Genomic DNA, 23878 nt, shown 5'->3' on the forward strand with positions numbered 1-23878 from the left:
CATTTTCTTCTAAGAATTTTATGGTTTTAGATTTTATATTTAGGTCTTTGGTCCATTTTGAATTGTGTATGGTGTGAGCCATGGATCCTGATTTGTTCTTCTGATGTGCAAATCCCAGCACCATTTATTGAAGAGACTCTTCCCCCATTTAATGGACTTAGCACCCTTGTCAAAACGAATTGACCAGAGATGTATGGATTTATTTCTGGACTTCAATTATATTCCATTGATCTGTATGTCTATTATTATACCAGTACCAGGCTGTTTTAATTACTGTGGCCTTTGCCCATTTTTAATTGTGTTATTTGCCTTTTTGTTGTTGAGTTGTAAGAGTGCTTCATATATAATAGATACAAATTTCTTACCAAATGTATGATTTGAAAATATTTTCTTCCATTCTTTGGGCTGTCTTTTCACTTTTTTAAGGGTTTCCTTTGAGTCATAGAAGTTTTGGCTTTTGATATTATCCTTTCTTTTCTTGCTTGTGCTTCTTTGATGTCATATCTAAGAAACCATTGCCTAAACTAAGTTCACAAAGGCTTTTATATTTTCTTCTAAGAGTTTTATAGATTTTGCTCTGACATTTAGGTATATGATCCATTTTTTAGTTAATTTTTAAATGTGGTGTGAGATAGAGGTCCAGGTACATTTTTTTGCACATGGATACCCAGTTGTCCCGGTATCATTTGTTGTAAAGACTATTTTTTCCTCATTAAATCGTCTTGACACCCTTATGGAAATCAATGACCATAAATATAAAGGTTTGTTTCTGGACTCAGTTCTATTCCATTGACCTATAAGTGTAACCTTATGCCTGTACCATGCTGTCTTATTTACTGTAGCTTTGTAATAAGTTTTGAAATCAGGAAGTGTGAGTCTTCCAACTTTGTTCTTTTGTTTCAAGATTGTTTTAGCTGTTTGGAGTCCCCTGCATTTCCACAGCAATTTTAGAACCAGCTTGTCAGTTTCTACGAAAAGCAGCTGAGATTTTGACAGACATTACATTGAATCTGTAGATCCGTTTGAAGAGTATTGCCATCTTAGCTATATTAAGCCTCCTGATCCGTAAACATGGAATGTCTTTTCATTTATTTAGATGTTCTTTAATTTCTTTCAACAGTGCTTTGTATTTTCAGTGTATAAGTCTTGCACTTCTTTTGTTAAATTTATTCCTGTTTTATGGTTTTTTTGATGCTATTATAAATGGAAGTGTTTTCTTAAATTCATTTTTTTGATTGCTCATTGCTAGTGTAGAGAAATACAATTGAGTTTAGCATATTGATTTTATGCCTTGCAACCCTGCTGAACTTGTTTATTGGTTTTAGTGGTCTTTAGTGGTTCCACTGCTGTTAAGTGCTGTTGAGTTGATTCTGACTCACAGCCACCCCATGTAACAGAGTAGAACTGCCCCTCTAGGCTGGAATCTTTACAGGCTAAGATCATCAGGTCTTTCTCCCATGGAGACCCTGGGTGGGTTCGAACCACCAACTTTTGGTTAGCAAGTGAGTACTTAACCTTGCATTAGGGTATTCTGTATACAAGCTCATGTCTCTGCAAATAGAAATAGTGTTACTACTTCCTTTCTAATCTGGATGTCTTTTATTTCTTTTTCTTGCCTAGTCACCCTTGCTAGAACCTCCAGTACAATATTGAATAGAAGCGATGAAAGCAGACATCTTTGTCTTGTTCCCTGATCTTAGGGGCAAAGCATTCAATCTTCTACCATTAAGTATGTTAGCTGTGGGTTTTTCATAGATGGCCTTTATACCTATTTTTTAGTTTTTTTTTTTTAACTATGAAAGAGTATTGGATTTTCTCAAATGCTTTTCTCTGTCTATTGAGATGATCATGTCTGCGTGTGTGTATGTGTACTTTCTTTTCTTGATTAATCTTGTCAGTTGGTCTTTTTTGGTCTTTGAAAAGAAATAGTTTTGGGCTTGGTAGAGCCTCTCTATTATACCTTTTCTATGTCATTAATGTCTGCCATTCTGTTTTGTTTTCGTCTTCCTGCTTTGCGTTTATTTTACTATTTCTGTTCTAACTGATTAAGTTAAATAACTCACTTGTTAATTTTCATTCATTGTCTCCTAACGTAAGCATTTAAGGATATATATTTCCTTGTAAGTATTGTTTTAACTGCATTCCACATGCGTTCTAAGTAATTTCTATTATGATTTCTTATGTTCTGATCAATTTCCAATTTCCATTTTGATTTCTTTTATGACTTGTGATTGCTTAGAAGTGTTTTTTTTTTTTTTTGTATTTTGATTTCCAAATGTCTGGAGTTTTTCTTTTAATGTTATTTATTTAAGTTAATTGCCTGTGGCCTGAGAATGCCCTCTTTTATTCCAATCTTTGAAATTTGTTTAGACTAGCTTTATAGCCTAGCACATGACCAATTTTCATAAATCTTCTATGTGTGCCTGAAAAGAATGTATATAGCCTCTAATTGTTGGGGTAATATTCCACATATGTTTATATGATCGAGTATTTTTATATTATTTCTAATTTTCTCCTGCTCGATCCATTCATAACTGAGTTGCATTTAAATCTAACGCTGTGATGGTAGATTTGTGAGTTACTCCTTGAAGATCAGTCCATTTTAGCTTAATATATTTTAGGCCAATGTTTTCTGGTTACATCCAAGTTTACAATTGCTGTATCTTCCTGACGAAGCAAAGTTCTTATCACTATGGTGTGATTCTCTTTATCTCTAGCAAAGCTTTTCTTTTCAATTGTAGTAAATCTACATGTAGCAAAACATTTGCCATTTCAGCATTCTTCACGTGTACAGTTCAGTGACATTAATTACGTTCATCATGTTGTTCGACCATCATCATGAATCATTTCCAAGTTTCCCATCACCCTTAACAGAAGTCAGTGTCTCTTAAGCCGTGAGTCCTGCCCTTCCCTCCCTTCAGTCTGCCCCTGGTAACCATGAATGAACTTTGGTCTCCATACACTTCTAGCAATGCTTTTTGGCTTAGAATCTGTCTGTCTGATATTAATATAGTGACTCCAGTTTTGTTGTTGTCATCTGTCTGGTTTATCTCTTTTCTGCCTTTGACTTTTTCTCCTTTCCTGGCCTTATGTTTTCATCTTGTCCCTTGTAAGCATCATATAGTCGAATGTTATCTAGTTTTACAATATTTTTCTTTTAACTTGGACAGTTTAGTCTGTTTATTTATAATGGTTATTGATATAGTTGCCTTTATTTCTATCATCTAAGTGCTTCCTATTTGTCTTACTTTCTCTGTTTAGTTGTCTCTTCTTTGTATCTTTTTTTTTTCTCTAGGTTTTATTCATTTCGTCGTTGAGAATATACACAGCAAAACATACACCAATTCAACAGCTTCTACATACACAATTTAGTGACACTGATTACATTCTTCGAATTGTGCAAACATTCTCACCTTTCTTTTCTGAGTTGTTCCATCCTCATTGACATAAACTCACTGTTCCTATCTAATCTTTTGAGTTTGTTATGGGTTGAATTGTGTCCCCCAAAAATGTGTGTCATGTTGGCTAAGCCATAATTCCCGGTATTGTGTGGTTTTCCTCCATTTTGTGATCTCGTGTAATTACCCTATGTGTTGTAAATCCTAACTTCTCTGATGTTAATGAGGCGGAATTAGAGGTAGTTATGTTAATGAGGCAGGACTTAATCTACAGGATTAGGTTGTATCTCCAGTCAATCTCTTGTGAGTATAAAAGAAAGAAGCAAATAGAGAGTGAGGGACCTGACTACCACCAAGAAAGAAGACCCAGGAGTGGGACATGGCCTTTGGACCCAGGGTCCCTACGCTGAGAAGCTCCTAGACCAGGGGAAGATTGATGACAAGGACCTTCTCCCAGAGCTGACAGAGAAAGAAAGCCTTCTCTTAGAGCTGGTATCCTGAATTCGGACTTCTAGCCTCCTAAACTGTGATCTAGTTTTACGTTTTTGAGGAACCACCACACGGTTTTCCACAACAGCTCTAACATTTTGCATTTCCACCAGCAATGGATTTAGTTTTATATTCTTGTTTTCCATTTTACTTTCGTGTTATAGTTTCTCCCTCCACTTGTTTTATAATTAATATGTTATAAATATGTTCTATATCTATTAGTTTAGTGGTTACCGTAGCGATTTTAACAAATAACTGTGCCAAATAAGAAGGGCTAGCTATGCTGTGTTAAAAAGTTACCCCTAATAGCTCAATGACTTAACATAACAAAGGTGTATTTTAAACTTGCATTATATAGCTTAGTAGTCAATGGGGATTGTGAGGGACCCAGGCAGATGAACGATCTAGCATCTTGTAGTTGCATCATCTGGAACATGGCACCTTCAAAGTCGCCACAGAATGGAAAGAGAGAAAGATGACGAGTTTCTCCGAAACAGACTCTGAGATGTAGTTCTGTGTACAGGAAGTTTGTTGGGGAGTGTTCTCGGGATCATCACCTGTAAGGAGTGAGAGAAACAGTATCGGGTAGAAGAAGCTGCATCAGAAGCCTCAACGATCACACAGAGAATTCTACATTATGTTGGCTTTTCAGAGTTGTTCCAAATGAGAAAATGAGGCCAGGACTTTGTATCATTGGATGTGGGCTGCCCCTGGGGAGAGAGTATAACTGGGGCAACATTATACTTTGGCCAAAAGCAATTCCTGTAAAGGGGTAAGTGTGGCAGTTATGAAGGGTAGTGCATCACACTGTCTACTACAAGAGATATAGTGCTTTTAACTATCTTGGCCTAGAAGTGATATTAGCCAGAACTATTCACATGGCCTCAATGTAACTGCAAGAAACCCTGAGAAATGTATGAAAGCACATGAAATATTTGGTGAACACCAATTATTTCTGCCTACTTAACTTCTTGGATCTGAGGTTTGGTACTTTCAATAGTTCTAGAAATTTATCAGCTTCAAATACTATATCAAAACCATTGTATTTTTCTCTTTATTCTCCAAGTCTCTTACTTGCACTTTCATATTTCCTATCTCAATCTTTCTGGACTGCCTTCTGGATACTTTTTTTTTTTTGGATATACTTTCAGTTGACTAACTTTCTCTTCAGCTACGTCTAATCTGCTAGTTATCCTTTCAATGACTTCTCAATGTCAATTTTTAATTTCTAAGATTTATATTAGGTTTTTTTCAAATCTGCTTATTTTTGTTCATATGTTTAAACTCTGTTTCTTTAAACATATTGAACACAGTTGTTTAATAGTTCAGTATCTGGGTTCTTTGATTTCTGTTGTCTACCATTTTTACTGTTTCTCATTTATGATGTTTTGTTTCCATGACTGTGTATATATATGTATATGTGTGTGTGTATGTATATATATATGCATTTTTTCCCCTACTAATTTTGCTCGGAACTTTATCTGTGGGTCCTCCTTGAGGCTTGTAATAAAGTAGAACTCCTTCAGGGAGACTTTGCATTTGCTTTTGTTACTTGCCTGAGGGAGTTACAAAACTTTGACCATTTTCTATTTGTAACCACTTTAAAATTTCCACTTGAGATTTCTTGGACCACAGAGGTAGTGTGGATTTGGGCCACAAACCCACAGGAAGACTAGCTGATAGTTATGAATTCTTAGGAGATATTTGTTTTTCTCATTCACCCAGTACTAGGGTACAGAGAGACAATTTTTCTTGCGGTCACCTTCTACTCGGTAGGATTTATTTCTCATTTGCTTATTGGTAGAAGTCTCCTGTTAGGTCCATTGCCTTGATGAACCTTGGATTTCGTCTCTTGTTTACAGAATCTGGCAGCAGAAGCTGATGGTGAAAGTGGTTTATCGCAGAGAGTTCCTGGTTTCACTTTGTTTGGGGGCCTTGTGACTTCCTTACTTTTGTGCCATCTTGGTGATACATTTAAAATGTGATCATGTATATTCCAACATATGATGCATATTTTATTCAGCATTTTGTTTTAGTCAGAAGGATTCTTCAGGATATCTGATTGACCATCATTCTACCAGAATCAGAAGTCCCCCACCTATTCTTCCAGGTCCTTCCTTCATCACCTGGGTCGGGGATTGCTTCCTTCTGAAAACTTTTATAACATTTAGAATTTCCATAAAATATGTTGGTAGCAATTCCTGGTTCCACTAGGTTGGATACAGCGAAACATGTATGGACTTCCAAATCTAACAGACTAAGATTTGCCTCTTGGTTCTGCCATTTATTATAGCCTTGGAAACTACATCGCGCGGAGCTTCGGCTTTCTTATCTGTAAAATAGGGTTGACGATACCTGTTGTGACGGTTAAGGTTGTGTGTCAACTTGGCTGGGCCATGATTCTCAGTGGTTTGACAGTCACATAATGCTGTGATCACCTCCATGATGGAATCTGCTGTGAGTAGCCAATCTGATGAAAGGGAGTTTCCTTGGGCATGTGGCCTGCATTGAATATAAGTGGACATTCTGACAAGGCTCATGGGCTTTTTGCTCATGCTGGATCCTGCAGCACTGGCTACTGTTCGTCTGACCTCTGGTTCTTGGGATTGAGCTAGCAGTTGCCCTGTGGTCTTGCCTGTCCATCTTGGGATTCATCCATCTTTGCAGCCTGTGAGCAAGAGCCCTGCTCTCTGACCTGCCGGTCTTGGGCTCGTCAGCCCCTGTGGCTATGTGAATTAAGAGGAGCCTCTATCCTAACCCACAGACTTGGAATGTTCCAGCCTCTACAACGGCATGAGCCATTTCCTTGATACCAGTCTCTCTGTATATATATTTATACGCTTAGACTAGGGAACCCAGCCTAACGCACCTATCTTGTAGTGCTCTCATGATGATTAAATGAATCCAGGCCTACTCCTAACGTATGCTGGGTCTTAATCAAGAGAAAAAACAGAATCAAGAGACAAAAAGAGACCATATATCTAAATATTTTAGAGTTACAAATGAAGTTATGTAAAATATTTCTATTCTCCTACCTTGACACATATACCTTTACAATGACTAAAATTGTATAAACCGATGATTTTTATCTAGCTAAAGTAAGCAAAATATCGAAGACAGCTAAATTTAATTATTATTACACATGTCTGGATGTTATGTTAAAGGATTAGTGATGTGTGGGTGAGTAATAAAATAAAAACCTACATATTTCATAAATTATTATATGTTTAGTACATAAAATTTATTTTTATTGCCTTCATTTCAGCAAAAAAAATGAGCCATATTGTTATAATCAACATTATCACATAATTTGTGCTATTAACAGAGATGTCAAATTAGGCAACTATTCTTGAGTCATTGGAGTTCTTAGTCTTTTAAATTAATTTCTGTTGGGAGAAACTTGGTTCTGCTAAGTTAGAGCAATTGGAATTATTAAAAGCCACACTCACATTCAGAAATGAACCATAAATTTTATATATCAAGTTCAAACACTGTAATGAGGCTTACAGACTTAGAATATTTTGATTTTATCATATAGATTGCTATCACTTATATTGCTATTTCACTGTCGAAGCAATATCTAGATCCACATAGCGCTTTTTCAGTTTTTTTTTTTTTCATTTCCAAGTTTTCAACCCTTGGATATTATAAAGAAAATTGAAAATAGCAATATTTTGCTCAATCAAAATTATACCTCAGACTACGTTGGCCAGAAAATAACCTCATTAGAAATTGATTTCAAGATGATTTGTATGTGAATCTTCTCCTTCATCATCCACAGACATTTTTGTTTCCTTTTTCCAAATTTTATTTTATTAGAGTGTCACTTTTGTTGCATATTTCACTTGTGGTTCCTTTGGTTTCAAAAAATCTTACATGTATTTTTAAAAATCAATATGTAATTTTAATCCCTTTAAAAGTGAAATAGCCAAACCTAGAATTTTTTTTGCAGGCTCTTGCTCACATTTTTATACAATATTTCGTACCAAATACCTGTGGAGAGCTCAGATTCAAGATTAATTTCATTTCCCAGCAAAGATGGACTTTGCTCTGTATTTGAGAATCTTCTGTTGTTTTGCTAATTTTTTTCCGGTCTTCTTGTTTTCTGTCTAAATTAAATCTAATTGCCCAATGGCATTTATTCAGCAGTTCCATTTCGTGAATGAGAGTAGTTTAAGGTCAAGCTGGGTAGGTTTCAGCAAGATGTCCCGTGCTGGGGAAGATTTGGAAAATGTCCTATACGATCTTTGAGTTGTTCCAAAGAACGTCATCCATTTGCCTAGTAAGAAATTCAGATCATGCCCTGCAGTACACAGCATTAAGAATGCTTCTGGATTTTGGTCCAGCTCTGACCTCATATTAGCTGTCTGTTGCTGCTGTAACACATGACTACAAATTTAACAGCTTAAAACAACACACATTTGTTGTCTTACAGTTTGGTAGATTAGAAGTCCAACATGGATCTCACTGGGCCAAACCAACATGCTGGCAGGGCTGTGGTCCTTTCTGGAGGCTCTAGAGGAGGTCTCCAGCTTCTAGCAGCAACCTTCCTCCATCTTCAAAGTCAGCACCATTGCATCTTTCCGACCATTCTTCCATAACTACATTTATTCTGACTCCCGCCTCCCTCTTCCACTTTTAAGAACCTTTGTGATTACATTGGGCTCACCTGATTAATCCAGATAATCTCCCTATTTTAAGGTCAGCTGATTAATACCTTTAATCTATGAGCAACTTCAACTCTCCTTTGCCATATAACCTAACATACTCACAGGTTCTGGATATTAGAACATGGGGGTAGAACATTCTGCCTACGTCAGACTTGTATACCTTTTTCCTTACCAACCATGGTATTCTGTTATCATAACCTTACCCATGGCAGATTTTTAAATCAATACCTACAATTGAAAAATCATTTCTCCCAGTTCTTAAATTAAAAACTGCATTTTTGCAGCAAATGTAGAACCAATGGAATGTTCCAGTATTTCTGTTTCCTTGCTTTCATCTTCTGTAGGTCAACACTGTGTGTAATGCTAATCTTCAACAAGATTTTTCTACCTGTTATACTCTATCTGAACCGAGTGATGTTGTTGTTGGTGGGTGTCACGGAGTTGATTTCGACTCATAGCGACCCCATGTTTTACAGAGTAGAACTGTCCCATAGGGTTTTCTTGGCTGTAATCTTTATGGAAGCAGATCACCAAGTCTTTTCTTCCGTGGAGCCTCTGAGTAGGTTCCAACTGCCAAATTTTCAGTTAACAGCCTAGTGCTTAACTGTTTTGCCACCAGGGCTCCTTATGTATTTTGAAAAAATATTTTATTTATTTATTTATTTTTACTTTATTGCCCATTCAATTATTAATTTCCTTGAACCCTTCATCCCAGGTAGTGGCAACTTTTTCATTATTTTTTTTATCCATTTTACATATTCAGCTAGAAGAAATTTACCATCAACTTCTATAAATATTGTGACCGTAAGTATGAAAAGCATCCTTATGCTTGACTGAATATGAGGCACATGATTTTTTTAAGAACATCACACCAGTGTTCTAAATTGGCATTTACCTGTCATTGTCTAATACCATCAATTATTGGCTATTAATTCAATCTATTTATAGTTCTAGTGGAAAGACCAATTGCTAGAAAAAGACATCCTATTTGGTAGAGATCAGTGAAACTAGCAATGAAATGGATTGACACAATGACCCAGACAATGGACCCAAACATACCAACAATCACGAAGATGACACAGGACCAGTGTCTTAGTTATCTAGTGCTACTATACCAGAAATACCGCAAGTGGATGGCTTTAACAAACAGAAATTTATTCTCTCATAGCCTGGGAGGCTAGAAGTCTGAATTCAGGGTGTTAGCTCCAGGAGAAGGCTCTTTCTCTGTCGGCTCTGGGGGAAGGTCCTTGTCATCAATCTTCCCCTTGGTCTAGGAGTTTCTCAGTGCAGGGACCCAGGGTCCAAAGGATGTGCTGTGCTCTGGGCACTTCTTGCTTGGTGGTAATGAGGTCCCTCTCCTCTCTGCTCAATTCTCTCTTTTATATCTCAAAGAGATTGAAGATACAAGCTAATCCTGTAGATTGAGTCCTGTCTCACCGACGTAACTACCTCTAATCCTGGCTTCTTAACATCACAGAGGTTAGGATTTATAACACATAGGATAATCACATCAGATCACAAAATAGTGGACAACTTGTAATACTGGGAATCATTGCCTAGCCAAGTTGACACACATTTTGGGGGGACACAATTCAATCCATAACAACCAGGCAGCATTTTGTTCTGTTGTACATAAGGTCGCCATGACATAAGCTGACTCGACAGCATCTAACAGTTGTTGTAATTGCATGTGCTTTTGTGCGCAAGTGTTTTATGCTCTTTTAATTGAGACCTCAAGTGCTCTGTCCTGCTGGGACTAAGCATGGTCCTGCATGAGACGATAGATTAGGGTCCACCTCAGTGGCACATCAAAATGGCAGTTTATAATTGATGCTGCAATCCATGGCCTGCCGCTGTTCCCTCCCCATTCCCCTCCTTCCCTCTGTTCCCCATCACCTCACCAGACTCCCCACCAGGCTCACTGTTGCCTGCCAGGCCTGCTCGGGCCCATGTCTTTGTGTTCATGTCCATCTTACCTAGAGGAACCTCCTGTTCCGTGATGAACTGAATTCTGGGCGGGGTGGTGGCAGCACAGTGCCGAGGCAGGAGCCTGGGCTTTGGGGCCAGAGGCAGGTGCAGCATCTGCACCCCTGGGAGCTTGTTAGAAATGCAGGCTCTCACCCCAGCCCCAATGAATGCCAGTAAGATCCCCGGATGCTCTACGGAGGAGTGAAAGTCTGCGAGGCACTGGCTTAGAGACTTTGTCATCCAACCTCACCACTTTAAAGAGGGAGAAACCTAGGCCTGGAGAGGTTCATAATGGGCCAATATCACACCACAGGCCAAGGGGCGAGATCTTCGTCTCCCACAGAGCTCTCCTTGGCGGCAGCAGTAATAATGTCAAAGGAGCCAGGGAAATGGAGTCTGATATTTGCATTTAGGTTTCAGCTGTGCTTTCTCTTCTTCTGGGATCTTGGGTAAATGCCCCAACCTCCCAGAGCCTCAGTTTTGTTTTCTGTGAAATGGGAAAAATAACAGGCTCTTCCTCACAGGGCTGTTGACAGGATGCAATGAGATTTGAACATGAAATGTGAAGTACCGAACTAATAGTGCCTGCCAGTCAGCCTCCTGATCCCACTCTGCCTCTCCCCTTTTCCCTGGATCAAAATCTGCTCTTCTTTTCACTAGCAGGAAACGCCCAGTTATTTTCCCATGGTGATTTGCGCTTTAAAACCGTTTTACATGGAGTCTACTCCAACTCATGGTGACCCCATGCACGTCAGACTAAGATTGTGCTCCATGGGGGTTTGAAAGCGTATTGCCAGGCCTGTCTTCCAAGGCGCCTGTGGGTGGACTTGAACCTCTGACCTCTCAGTTAGCAGTCAAACACATTAACAGTTTGTACCGCCCAGTGCAGTTTAATAGCTAGAAAAACTAAAGGTTTGACATTGTCAGGCTGGGGCTCCAGGCATTAGAGAAGAGGTGCACAGGTGTTGGCCTGGCCAGGGAGCCTTTCCTGGATGCTGAGCCCCCTGCAGCATCTAAGTGGGAAAATTCGCTGATGTGCCCTTGCATCCCGTGTGCATGCGGGTTCTCACTTCTGAAGAATAGGCTGCTCACGATGTGGTTTCATTTCACTCAAAATTGTCCTGCTGACATGGGTGGTGCTTAGAAACGAGGCTGAGCTGTGGGATACTTATTAAGGCAATGACTGTAATTTGCCTTGTGGGGTCAAGCTGGGTTTGGAATCCAAAATTGTTTTCAAACGTTTAGCTTATTGTTTAGTTTTATGTACAGGGACAGATTACCCAATAAGCAAGGTACCCACGGGCTTCATTGTGCTTATTTACTAATCTGTAGTGCACAGTTTCACTGCATCATGAGTTTCATGGGTTCACATAAGGATGTGGGGAAACCCATGTGAAATTGTGCACTACAGGTTAGTAAGTCGGCACAATGAAGCCCGTGCATACCTTGCTTACTATAAGCCGGTGCACACCATGCTTACTGGTTAAGCCACCTCTTTACACAGCACACATTCCGTAAAACCTCCTTTCTGCTCTGCTAAGGACCAGAGTGGGAGGATGAGGAGTCATCCCCCGTCCTTGAGCTCAGAGTTCAGAGCAGGAGCAGAACTCAGGACTAGCAACGTGCCGCATAAGCTGATGGTCAAGCTGGGAAGGGTGGTGGCAGACCAGCCTTTGTATTCTACGGTAGAGCATCGCCGCTCTGGGCCTGAGGGGTCTCCCTTTCTTGCATCCATCCTGTAGCCTGTATCATCCTTTTTGGAGGGGCAGCTTTAAACCGTTCCCAATTGCATGGTTGATGTGGGGCATCTCATCCATGCCTGCTCTCAGGATAGCAGGTCAGAAGGAAGCAGCTTCTTTTCTTTTTTATTGTGCATTAGGTGAACATTTACAGAGCAAATTAGATTCCCATTCGATAGTTTGCACATAAAGTGTTTCATGGCCTGGGTTGCATTCCCCACAATGTGTCAGCCCTCTCCCCATTTCCGCCCTGGGCTCCCTGTTTCCTTTCGTCCTGATTTTCTACCCCTTCCTGCCTTCTCATCTTTGCTTTTGGGCAAATATTGCCCTTTTGATCTCTACATTGTGCTAAGGAGCACATTCCTCTTGGGTGTTATTGTTTATTTTATGGGCTTGTCTATTGTTTGGCTGGAAGGTGGTCTCCGGGAATGGCTTCAGTTCCAGGTCAGAAGGATGTCTTAGGGCTGTAGTCTCGGGAGTTCCTCCAGCCTCTGCCAGCCCAGTAAGTCTGGTCTTTTTTGTAAATTTGGGTTTTTTTTCTGACATCTTTCTTCCGCTCTGTCCGGGACTCACAGGGAAGCAGGTTCTTTTCATCTGGGTCCAGCCTGCTTTTGGTGGGAGGATGTCGTTATTGTGTTTAGCTGCCATCCAGCCAGCCCCCGACCCCTGATGACCCCATGCACAATAGAACAAAATGTTGTCCAGTCCTGCGCCATCCCCACGATTGGTTACGTATCAGACCCACAGAGCTTTCACTGGTTAATTTTCAGAAGTAGATCGCCAGGCCTTTCTTTAGGCTAGGGCCTGCCTTAGTCTGGAGGCTCCTCTGGAACGTGTTCGGCATCATAGCAACACGATATACACCCCATACCTGGGGCCAGATTCCTCAGTGTGGACAAAATGCCCGGTTTATTTATTTTCCAACTCCCCTGTTCCCCTCTGGCTTTGACTAAGGTCATCACCCTAGCCCCAGTTGCTCCCTAGATTGCCAGGGTTCAAAGAGAAGGACACTAGTCACCCTGGGCAAATCGTAGGTGGTCTCCTCTTCCTGCCCCCACCTGTGGTCATCATGGGGTTGAGCTCCTCCGCAGCCCCCACCCTGCCTCCTCCCCTCTGATATCCAGTGCTCCAGGGGCTTCTACTCTCACTGGCCCCTTTTCATAAGCGCTGCTACCATATTTAATCTGCTAAACTCATTCATATGAAGGAGTGAGTCATTAATAACAACTGCTCCTTTCTGAAGTCTGCATTTCAGCAAGTGGTCCGTGCTTTAATTAAGGAAGAAAGAAAGACACGTGCCTGGTGGAAGGGTGGACCCAGTGAGGGGCTCCTGGGGAGCCATCTCTGTTTGGGGATGCCATCAGGCACATCCTCCTCCACGTGGAGCAAAGGCCGAAGACACGAGCCCATTTGCCTCCCTGTCACCAGCCCTGGGGGTGGGAAGCTGAGAGCCAAGACTCACGCTGCCCGTTATAGAAGTCCGTCCACAGTGACCCAGGAACGTCAGCAGAATTCAACTGTGATTCAAAAACTGGAACAAATCGCTTTTATTAGCTAAGCCCCAAACCTAATTCAAATAGTATCTCTTCACTGGACCATGAACCAACTTCATTATCCCCTTCCCCCGAAGCTGACCAGTTTAACCCACAATTGAACTAAGAGTTTTTCTAAAACTTAGAGCCCCTGCTGGACAGAAACTTAACTGCCATCCAGCTAGCCAAAGCAACCCGTTTTATAGGGGAGGACACTGGGGTCTTGAGGTTGTGGTCCAGCTCAAAGCCACGTGGCACTTCAGATTTGACTCTTTGCTGTTGAGTCGGCCCCAACTCATGGCATCCCCTAGTAGAACAGAAGGGAAATGCTGCCAGGTCCCCCGCCATCATCATGATTGCTGGCATGCTTGAGTCCACTGCTGCCTTCCAACCTAGGGGGCTCATCTTCTAGCACTATATTGGATAATGTTCTGCTGTAATCCATAGGGTTTTCACTGGCTAATTTTCAGGAATAGTTTGCAAGCCTTTCTTCCTAGTCTATCTTAGTCTGAAAGTTTAACTGAAACCTGTCCACCATGGGTAACCTTGGTGGTATTTGAAATACCAGTGGCACGGCTTCCGTTGTCATAGCAACACACAAGCCGCCACAGTATGACAAACTGACAGACGGGTGGTGGTTTACTCTGGTGTTCCTTTACTCTCTCCACTGTTTCATGTGATCTTTTGACTCAGAACTCAAGAGATTCCGAGCTGTGTTATATATTGTGACTGAAGAGCCTTTCTTAAACTAAAACGTTAGTAACCCAAATGAGAGATGGGTGGCAACGGTGGGACTCTCCACAGCCCTAGAAAATCAGAGAGAAAGCTTTAAAATCTGTTTTGGCCCGGTTTATATGATGATTGTTAATATTATCGTTGCTATTATTATTTACTTTGATTAACCTACTTATTTATAATTTACCTTTCAAGATTATAACTTCTTCTAAATCAGTAGTTCTTAACTGGAGGATATTTTGCCCCTAGGGGATATTTGACCTTATACCTGGTGACATTTTTGGTTGTACCTACTGGGTTCTACTGGCAAGTAGTGGGTAGAGAGCAAGGATGCTGCTAACCATCCTTCAATGCGCAGGACAGCCCCCACAACAAAGCTTTGTTCTTAGCTGCTGTTGAGCCTCTCCCCAACTCACAGCAACCGCATGAGCAAAGAAATGAAATTCTCCCGGGCCCTGCACCATCACCATGATCTATTGAGGATTGGACCATTGTGGTTCATAGGGTTTTCAGTAGCTGATTTTTTTTTCCTTTTTTTTTTTTGTACTTTAGATGAAGGTTTACAGAGCAAATTAGTTTCTTATTAAACAATACACATATTGTTTTATGACATTGGTTGCCAAACCCACAACATGTCAACATCCCCCCTTCTCAACCTTGGGTTCCCCATTACCAGCTTTCCTGTCCCCTCCTGACTTCTCATCCTTGCCCCTGGGCCGATGTGCCCATTTAGTCTTGTTTTGTTTTATAGGGCTGTCTAATCTTTGCCTGAAGTGTAAGCCTCAGGAGCCGACCTCATTACTGAGCTCAAAGGGTGTCTGAGGGCTGTACTCTCGGGGTTTCCCCAGTCTCTGTCAGCCCAGTAAGTCTGGTCTTTTTGTTTTTGTTTTTGGTGAGTTAGAATTTTGTTCTACATTTTTCTCCAGCTCTGTCCAGAATCCTCTATTGTAATCCCTGTCAGAGCAGTCCATGGTGGTAGCTGGGCACCGTAGAGTTGTGCTGGACTCAGTCTGGTGGAAGCTGTGGTAGTTGTGGTCCATTAGTCCTTTGGATTAACCTTTCCCTTGTGTCTTTGGTTTTCTTCATTCTCCCTCGCTCTAGACGGGGTGGGACCAGTGGAGTATCTTAGATGGCCGCTTACAAACTTTTAAGACCCCAGACGCTACTCACCAAAGTAGGATGTAGAATAGTTTCTTTATAAACTCTGTTATGCCAATTGAGCTAGATGTCCCCTGAGACCATGGTCCCCAGACCTCATTCACTGGCTGATTTTTGGAACTAGATTGCCAGGACTTTCTTCCTAGTTTGTCTTAGTCTGGAAGTTCTGCTAAAACCTGTCCAGTGTCGTAGCAACCCACAAGCAAGCCTCCAGTGACAGCTGGGTGAGGGCTGCACATGATTTGCATTGACTAGGAATTGAAGCCAGGTCTCCCACACAGATGACAAGATTTCTACTGTTGATCCACCATTGCCCCCTAACAAAGAATTATTCGTCCCAAAATGACAGTGGACCCCATGTTGAGAAACCCTGATCTAAATCAACACAAAGAGAAAAAAAAAATGTGTCCTGTGATCCTACTACCTTAACAAACCGAACTCTTCACTTTTCCACAAATCTCCCAGCCTCCGCCCACCATGCCTGCTTCAGTTCCTACAGTTCCCCTATAAATGGCAGTAATACGCTATACAGTCCACTTTCCTTCACTTACTGTTGCATCCTGAGCTTTTCTACCTTGTGCCTGGTTGTCTTCATAATAATTACCCCGAATTTTACCTGACTAGTCTGAGTTTCTCATTGGTGTGTTTTTTGAGGGACTCGCCAAGTAGGCCGCATGTGATGGGAGTGGTTTGCATGGCACTGCTGGGGCCAGCTACTTCCTCTTCCTCCAGCCCAGTCATCGGTGTCATAATCCTCATCATCAAAAGGCCTTTATGAAGCACCTTGGTGAATATACCCTGGCCCCAGGGCAGGGGGCTAAGGGGGAGCTTCTGCAGCCATCTTCCCACCAGCCCCTAACATCTGGGGCTTGTTGGCTCAGACAGACAGCATATATGTCAGCCAACTACAGAGGCATCCAAAGGCCAGGCTGTGGTCTCCATGCAGAGGGTATGGAACCAGATCCTTAGGTGACATTCATGCCCAGAGTAAGTGCGTCTGGGCTGCAGGAAGGCTAGCTCTGGGGAGGGAGCCTGGGCCTTGCGTTCTCTCCTGCAGCTGGCTGGAGGCTTCTTGAAGGACAAGGGATTTTAGATTGGGAGGGAGGGAATGAAAGAGAGAAGGAGTGGGGAGAGAGGGAAGGAAGGAGAGGGGAGGGAGAGGGGACGGACAGCAGGTCAACAGGCCTGGGACTGGGGGTCAAGTGCCCCAGGCTCCCAGTGCACAGCCTGGGAGAACACCAGAGGTCCACGGAGCTGTTCTTCCTGAGACTCCCTGCGCCCCCTGCCCTCACTGGCACCCGTTCTTCTCCCGCAGGTGTTCCATGAGCAGGGCATCCTGTTTGGCTACCGGCCCCCGCAGAGTTCGGCCGCTGCCTGCCTCCTCAGCCTTTTCCAGATGACCAATGAGACCCTCAACATCTGGACTCACTTGCTGCCCTTCTGGTACCTCCGGGCCCCCTTGACCAGTCTGTTTCATTCAGGAGCCTCAGAAACTGGCGATTCTCTGAAACACCGCTGCGTTAGGGAGGGCCGAGACTCTGAGCTGGGATTTTGCCCTCCCCCCACCCCCACCAAAACCAGTGCATGGGGGTGGAGCTGGGTGTGTGTGATGGAGGTGGGAGATGTTGGGGCCTGTCACTGCAATGAGCTCCTGATAGCCCCCCCAGACTTGCCCTGCTCCCATACTGCAGTCCCTGATCGGGTGATATTTTCATTTCCTTCAGTCTTGGATGGTTTCTGGGTCTTCTAGAAGCCCTGGTTAAAATGCTCCAACCTGAGCAAGTCACTTCATCTCTCTGAGCTTCACGTGTCCCCATCTGCAAGGCAAGAGTGATTGTCACCCCTCCCCAGGGCACTGTGAGGGTTGTGTGAGAGGATGTGGGTGAAGGTGTCAGGCACGGCTCTGTGGACGCCCCATGATGGTTCTGGAGGCACTTTCTCAGGCGGAAGCCAGCTAAGAGGGAGGCTCTGGGAAGCACTCACACAGCAACAGGAGCTGCACAAAGGTGAAGAGAGGCCTCCCTGAGAAAGGCGGGGAGAAGACCAATTTCACATGCCTCACAACTTTGCTTACTGAGTGGACAGTGGAGATGAGGTCAGAACGTGGAAAGACCTCATAGTGTGTCAGAGCTGGAAGGACCTCAAAGGCCATCCAGGTCACTCTCCCATTCAGGCCACCATTGGCTGACATATATATGGCCTAAAGAAGGGGTGACTTGCTTACATCACCCACCACGTTGTGTCAGAGGCTACTCTCTGGACTCCCGCTCCAATCGTGCTGAGAATCTAGGAGAGTAGGAGGGACTCAGGGAGGACTGTGAGGGGAGATAGTGCTCAGGAAGGCCCAAGTGCTCCATGCGGGGTCAGCTTACCTGACCTGAAGTCAGAAGACAGGCCAAGGGCAAGGAAACAGTGAAGGCCGTTTGGTTCCAGCAACCCCCCAGTGGAGTGAAGAGAGAGCCCATGCTTACGGTAGAGCCATGCAAGCTGTAATGAGGTGGTAGCCCCAAGCTCCAGGTCTGCAGACCACTCAAGGGTGGCAACATAGTCCTGCTCCAAGTGACTATAATATGTTGCTTTAATTTTTCACTTAGGCAAAAAGTATATTGTCATTAGGTGCTTTTGAGTTGATTTTGACCCATAGCAACCCATGTAATTTTATAGAGTAAAACTGCCCTTTAGGGTTTCCTAGGCTATAATCTTTATGGAAGCAGATTGCCAGGGCTTTCTCCTGCAGAACCGCTGGGTGGGTTCCAACTGCCAACCTTTTGGTTAGCAGCTGAGTGCTTAACCATCGCATCACCTGGGCTCATTGGTAAAAAGTATCCCGTTACTGTCGAGTCAATCCGGACTCAAAGTGACCCTATAGGACAGAATAGAACTGCCCCATTGGGTTTCCAAGTCTGTAGTCTTTACAGAAGCAGACTGCCTCCCACGGAACGGCTGGGTGGGTTTGCACCACCGAACTTTCGGTTAGGAGCCGAGGTCTTAACCACTGAACCACTAGTGCTCCTTGTAAAAAGTATGTTGTTGTTGTTGTTAGGTGCCGTTGAGTTGGTTCCAACTCATAATGACCCTATGTAAAATAGAACAACACACTGCCTTGTGCCATCCTCACAGCCCATTGTTGCAGCCACTGTGTCAATCCATCTCATTGAGGGTCTTCCTCTCTTTCATCCATCCTCCGCTTTACCAAGTGTAATGTCCTTCTCCAGGGACTGGTTCCTCCTGGTAATGTATCCAAAACTCATGAGATGAAGTCTCCCCATCCTCACTTCTAAGGAGCATTCTGGCTGTATTTCTTCCAAGACAGACTTGTTCATTGTTCTGGCGGTCCATGGCATAGTCAATGTTCTTCGCCAACACCATAATTAAAAGGCATTAATTCTTCTTCCGTATTCCTTATTCATTGTCCAGCTTTCCCATGCATATGAGGCGATTGAGAACACCATGGCTTGGGTCAGGCACATCTTAGTCCTCAAGGTGACACCTTGGCTTTTCAAAACTTTAAAGAGATCTTTTGCAGCAGATTTGCCCAATGCAATGCATCTTTTGATTTCTTGACTGCAGCTTCCATAGGTATTGACTGTGGATCTAAGTAAAATGAAATCCTTGGCAACTTCAATCTTTTCTCCGTTTATCATGATGTTGTTTACTGGTCCAGTTGTGAGGATTTTTGTTTTCTTTACATTGAGGTATAATCCATACTGAAGGCTGTGGTCTCTGACCTTCATCAGTAAGTGCTTCAAGTCCTCTTCCCTTTCTGAAAGCAAGGTTGTGTCATCTGCATAACACAGGTTGTTAGTGAGTCTTCCTCTAATCCTGATGCCGCATTCTTCTGTATATATTCTCGGATTATTTGCTCAGCATGCAGATTGAATACGTATGGTGAAAGGATATAACCCTGACGCACACCTTTCCTGATTTTAAACCACAATTTTTTCTGCTGGAACGACTGGCTCTTCGTCTATATACGGGTTCCTCATGAGCATAATTCAGTGTTCTGGAATTCCCATTCTTTGCAGTGTTATCCATAATTTGTTATGGCACACACTCAAATGCCTTTGCATAGTCAATAAAACATCTTTCTGGTATTTTCTGCTTTCAGCCAAGATCTGACATCAGCAATGATGTTTCATGTTCCATGTCCTCTTCTGAATCCGGCTTGAATTACTGGCAGTTCCCTGTCAATGTATTACTGCAACCGCTTTTGAATGATCTCAGCAAAATTTTATTTGCATGTGATATTAATATTGTTTAATAACTTTCCACATTCTTTTGGATCACCTTTCTTTGGAATTGGCACAGATATAGACCTCTTCCAGGCAGTTGGTCAGGTAGCTGTCTGCCAGATTTCTTGGCATAGAAGAGTGAGTGCCTCCAGCATTGTATCTATTTGTTGAAACACCTCGGCTGATATTCAATTCCTGAAGCCTTGTTTTTTGCCAGTGCCTTCAGTGCAGCTTGGACTTCTTCCTTTAATACCATTGATTCTTGATCATATGCTATCTCCTGAAATGGTTGAATGCTGACCAATTCTTTTTGCTACAGTAACTCTGTATTCCTTCCATCTTCTTTTGATGCTTCCTGTGTCGTTCAATATTTTGCCCATAGAATCCTTCACTATTGCAACTCAAGGCTTGAGTTCTTTCTTCAGTTTTTTCAGCTTGAGAAATGCCGAGCGTCTTCTTCCCTTTTGGTTTTCTAACTCTAAGTCTTTGCACATTTCATTGTAATACTTTACTTATCTTCTCGAGCTGCCCTTTGAAATCTTCTGTAAAAAGTATACGTGATAATAAATTATAGCATAGTGAAAGGCAACGGAGTCAGTTTCTTCCCCAGGTGCCATGTTCTCCATAGGTTGACCCACTTCTCGTCCATCTCCCAGAGCTCTGCTGGGAGGTGTGTGAGCACGTAGGACATATGTGTATCCCCAGCCCCTGGTTCTTTTGTCCCGGTGCTCTGTCCCTTTGCAGTAGAGCATGGAGACCTTGCTCACGCAGCACCTGCACCTCTTTCAGACTTGAACGCCTGCATGGTATTCCATTTTATGGATGAATCAGAGTTGATTGAGGCTGTTTGGATTTCTGTGCCACTACAAAGAGGGCTGCCCTGTCCATCCTTGTGTGGCAGTCTTTGGGCTCCTCTGCGAGGATTCCTATGGGGGAATTTTGTAGCTGTTTTGTAGCCCATTCGACCTGGCCGAGGCACACTCACTGCACACAGCACCCCTACTCTGTGCAGGCTCTGAGGAAGGATTCCAGTGGAGCAACAGGGGGTAGCAGGAAGGGTTTGGGAAAGCCTGGATTAATGTGCCCTAAGGAAATGGGGAAAGGAGCCCTAGCGGTGCAGTGGTTAAAGCACTTAACGGCTAACCAAAAGATGGGTGGTTTGAATCCTGTGGGAGAAAGACGTGGCAGACCACTTCTGTGAAGTTTACAGCCTTGGAAGCTCTGTGGGGCACTTCTACTCTGTTCTATAGGGTCGCTATGAGTTGTAATCCACTCGATAATAACGAGTTTGGTTTTGGGTTTTTAAGAAATGGGGGTGGAGCAGTAGTGGTTTGGTGGTAGAATTCTTACCTTTCATGCAGAAGGCCCGGGTTCGATTCCTGACCAGTTCACCTCATACTCAGGTATCACCCACCTGTCAATGGAGGATTGTGTGTTGTTATGATGCTGGTTAGCTTTAAGCGGAGCTTCCAGACTAAGACAGACTAGGAAGAAAGGCCTAGTGATCTACTTCCAAAAGTTAGCCAATGAAAACCCTATGATTTGGAGTCCCTGGATGGCATGAATGGTCAAGCGCTGGACTACCATCAGATAGATTGGTGGTTCCAACTCACCCAGTGGCACCTCAGAAGTAAGGCCTGATCTGCTTCCGAAAGGTCAGCCTTGAAAACCCTGTGGAGTGCAGTTCTACTCTGCACACACGGGGTTGCCACGAGTTGAAATCAACTTAACGGCCACTAACAGCAGGAGATGACTAGCTCGTGCATTGAAAAACCCTATGGATCACAATGGTCTGTTCTGCAGCCAGTTTGGGGGATGGCACAAGACCAGGTAGCATTTCGTTCTGTTGTGCATGGGGTCGCCATGAATCGGGCACCAATTCAATGGCAGCCAACAATACCACCAAGGAATAATTTTGAGCTAACAAAAGGATTTTTTTTGTTTTTACGTAGTATTTATGTTTTCAGTGAAGGTTTACTCAACAGTTTAGGTTTCCATTCCACAATTTCTACACAAATTGTTCAGACATTGGTTGCATTCCTCACAAGTGAGCATTCTCAATATTTCTATTCTGGTTGTTCCATTTTCATTAATCTAGTTTCCCTGCCCCCTTACATTCTCACCTTTGTTTTAAGTAGTTGTTGACTGTTTGCTCCAAGGAATATGTTTTGAGAAGCAGGAGATCTGTAAGCTTTATTTCTGCTGGGACAGGAGGAAAAAGCCCTCTAGCGTAGCCAGAAGAATTTAGCAATGCTCCTGAAGTTCCTTCTGGAAAGGCTTCGTGGAGTCTCCTTCCCTGGAGGAGTTAGTGGGAGAGGGAAAGCCATTTGCTAGGAGCAGCTTGTGGAAATGGGGAGCTCTACAGGCCAGGCCTCCAGGCGTGGGTTAAAGGTTAGACAGGTCTGATGCAGATCTGTGCCATATCTCTGCCTGTGATGGAGCCCGGAGATTTGTGCAAGGCTCAGAGACTGCCGTGGGACTCGGCCCCTCAGAAAAACGATTGCAGTCTTAGTGGAGGAAGACTGTGGAAGAGGAGGGAGAAGATAGTTCTGTTGCCTCTAGACTTTCAAGACCCCACTTGGGCATGGCTTCTGTGCGAGGAGCCTTCCTGCAAATGGAACACAGGCAAGCTAGAGGGGACAAAGCCAAACCACAAGGATGGTAGGAGTCCAGATCCTGATCATGTGCAGAATGGTCGAATGAACTGGGGTTATTTAATGCGAAGTTCAAGTTTAGGGAGTGTGTGTGAAGACTGCCTTAAAAATCTTGATGGGCTTATTGTCTGTAGTCCTAATAGGGAGATCTAGGGCTGATCAGTGGAGACAGATTCCAGTTCAATGAGGGAGAACTTTCTCCAACGCCCACAGTTACCTTGGAAGCAAGCATGCACACTGAGGCTGGAGAATCACTTGGGCAAGATGCTGCAAGAGGAGAGGGGAAAGAAAGAGATAAACCCTAAAGGCTCTTTTATGTCCCTTCTGCCTATTCCCAACCTCTTGCCTCCCAAGTGAAAAAGGACCCGTCCCCTCGCCTAGCTCATGGCATTTCACAGAAGTGAGAACAAGTAGGGATTGGTCATCCCAGGGGCTTGGAAGACAGAAGAGAGGCAGATAAGAGAACCCCCTGCCACAGAGGGTGAGCCGGGCCATGCTCTGTTTTAGGTTCTTCACGTGGAGGTTTGTGACCGTGCTGTATGTGACGGATGTCCAGAATGACAGCTACTCCTGGCCTCTGCTTGTGTACATGGGTACCAGCTGCGTGTACCCCTTTGCATCCAGCTGTGCACACACCTTCAGCTCTATGTCCAAGAATGCCCGACACATCTGCTACTTCCTGGACTATGGCGCCGTCAACCTCTTCAGCCTGGGTACGTGAGGCCCAGCTGTCACCCTCCCCTGGACTGGGCCATTTGGCCCTTCCCCCCATATGACCTGGGGTCGCTATAAGGCTTTCACGAGTTTGCAGAAGAGTCGTGGAAATATCAGTGTTCCTGGTAGGTGCCTTATGAGTGTTTTGTAAGAAACTTCTCCAAAGATGTGCTAGTAAATGGCTCACCACTGGAGCTTCCAGACTAAGACAAACTAGGAAGAAAGGCCTAGTGATCTACTTCTGAAAGTTAGCCAGTGAAAACCCTGTGATTTGGAGCCCCTGGGTGGCGTGAATGGTCAGGCGCTGGACTACCGTCAGGTAGATTGGTGGTTCCAACTCACCCAGTGGCACCTCAGAAGTAAGGCCTGATGGTTTGCTTCCGAAAGGTCAGCCTTGAAAACCCTATGGAGTGCAGTTCTACTCTGCACACACGGGGTTGCCATAAGTAGAAATCAACTTAACGGCAACTGATAACAACAGGAGACGGCCAGCTAGTGCACTAAAAACCCCTGGGGATGAGAGCCCCAATTTGCAGTGTTTGCTGATGTCCCTGGTGTAAATACTCCCACCCTGGCTGGCTGGAAACTA

The 23878-nt window shown here is 43.4% G+C and overlaps 1 protein-coding gene across 1 annotated transcript in view; it reads left to right on the forward strand.

The window, feature by feature from the left end:
• Positions 1-23878, forward strand: part of PAQR5 (progestin and adipoQ receptor family member 5) — a 99973-nt gene that overhangs the window by 52487 nt on the left and 23608 nt on the right. Inside the window, exons 3-4 of the mRNA XM_049906158.1 lie at positions 17005-17132; positions 23083-23288. Coding sequence (XP_049762115.1) covers positions 17005-17132; positions 23083-23288 — 334 coding nt within the window. The remainder of the gene's footprint in view (positions 1-17004; positions 17133-23082; positions 23289-23878) is intronic.

This window comes from Elephas maximus, chromosome 13, assembly GCF_024166365.1.
Source record: "Elephas maximus indicus isolate mEleMax1 chromosome 13, mEleMax1 primary haplotype, whole genome shotgun sequence".
Taxonomy (NCBI): domain Eukaryota; kingdom Metazoa; phylum Chordata; class Mammalia; order Proboscidea; family Elephantidae; genus Elephas; species Elephas maximus.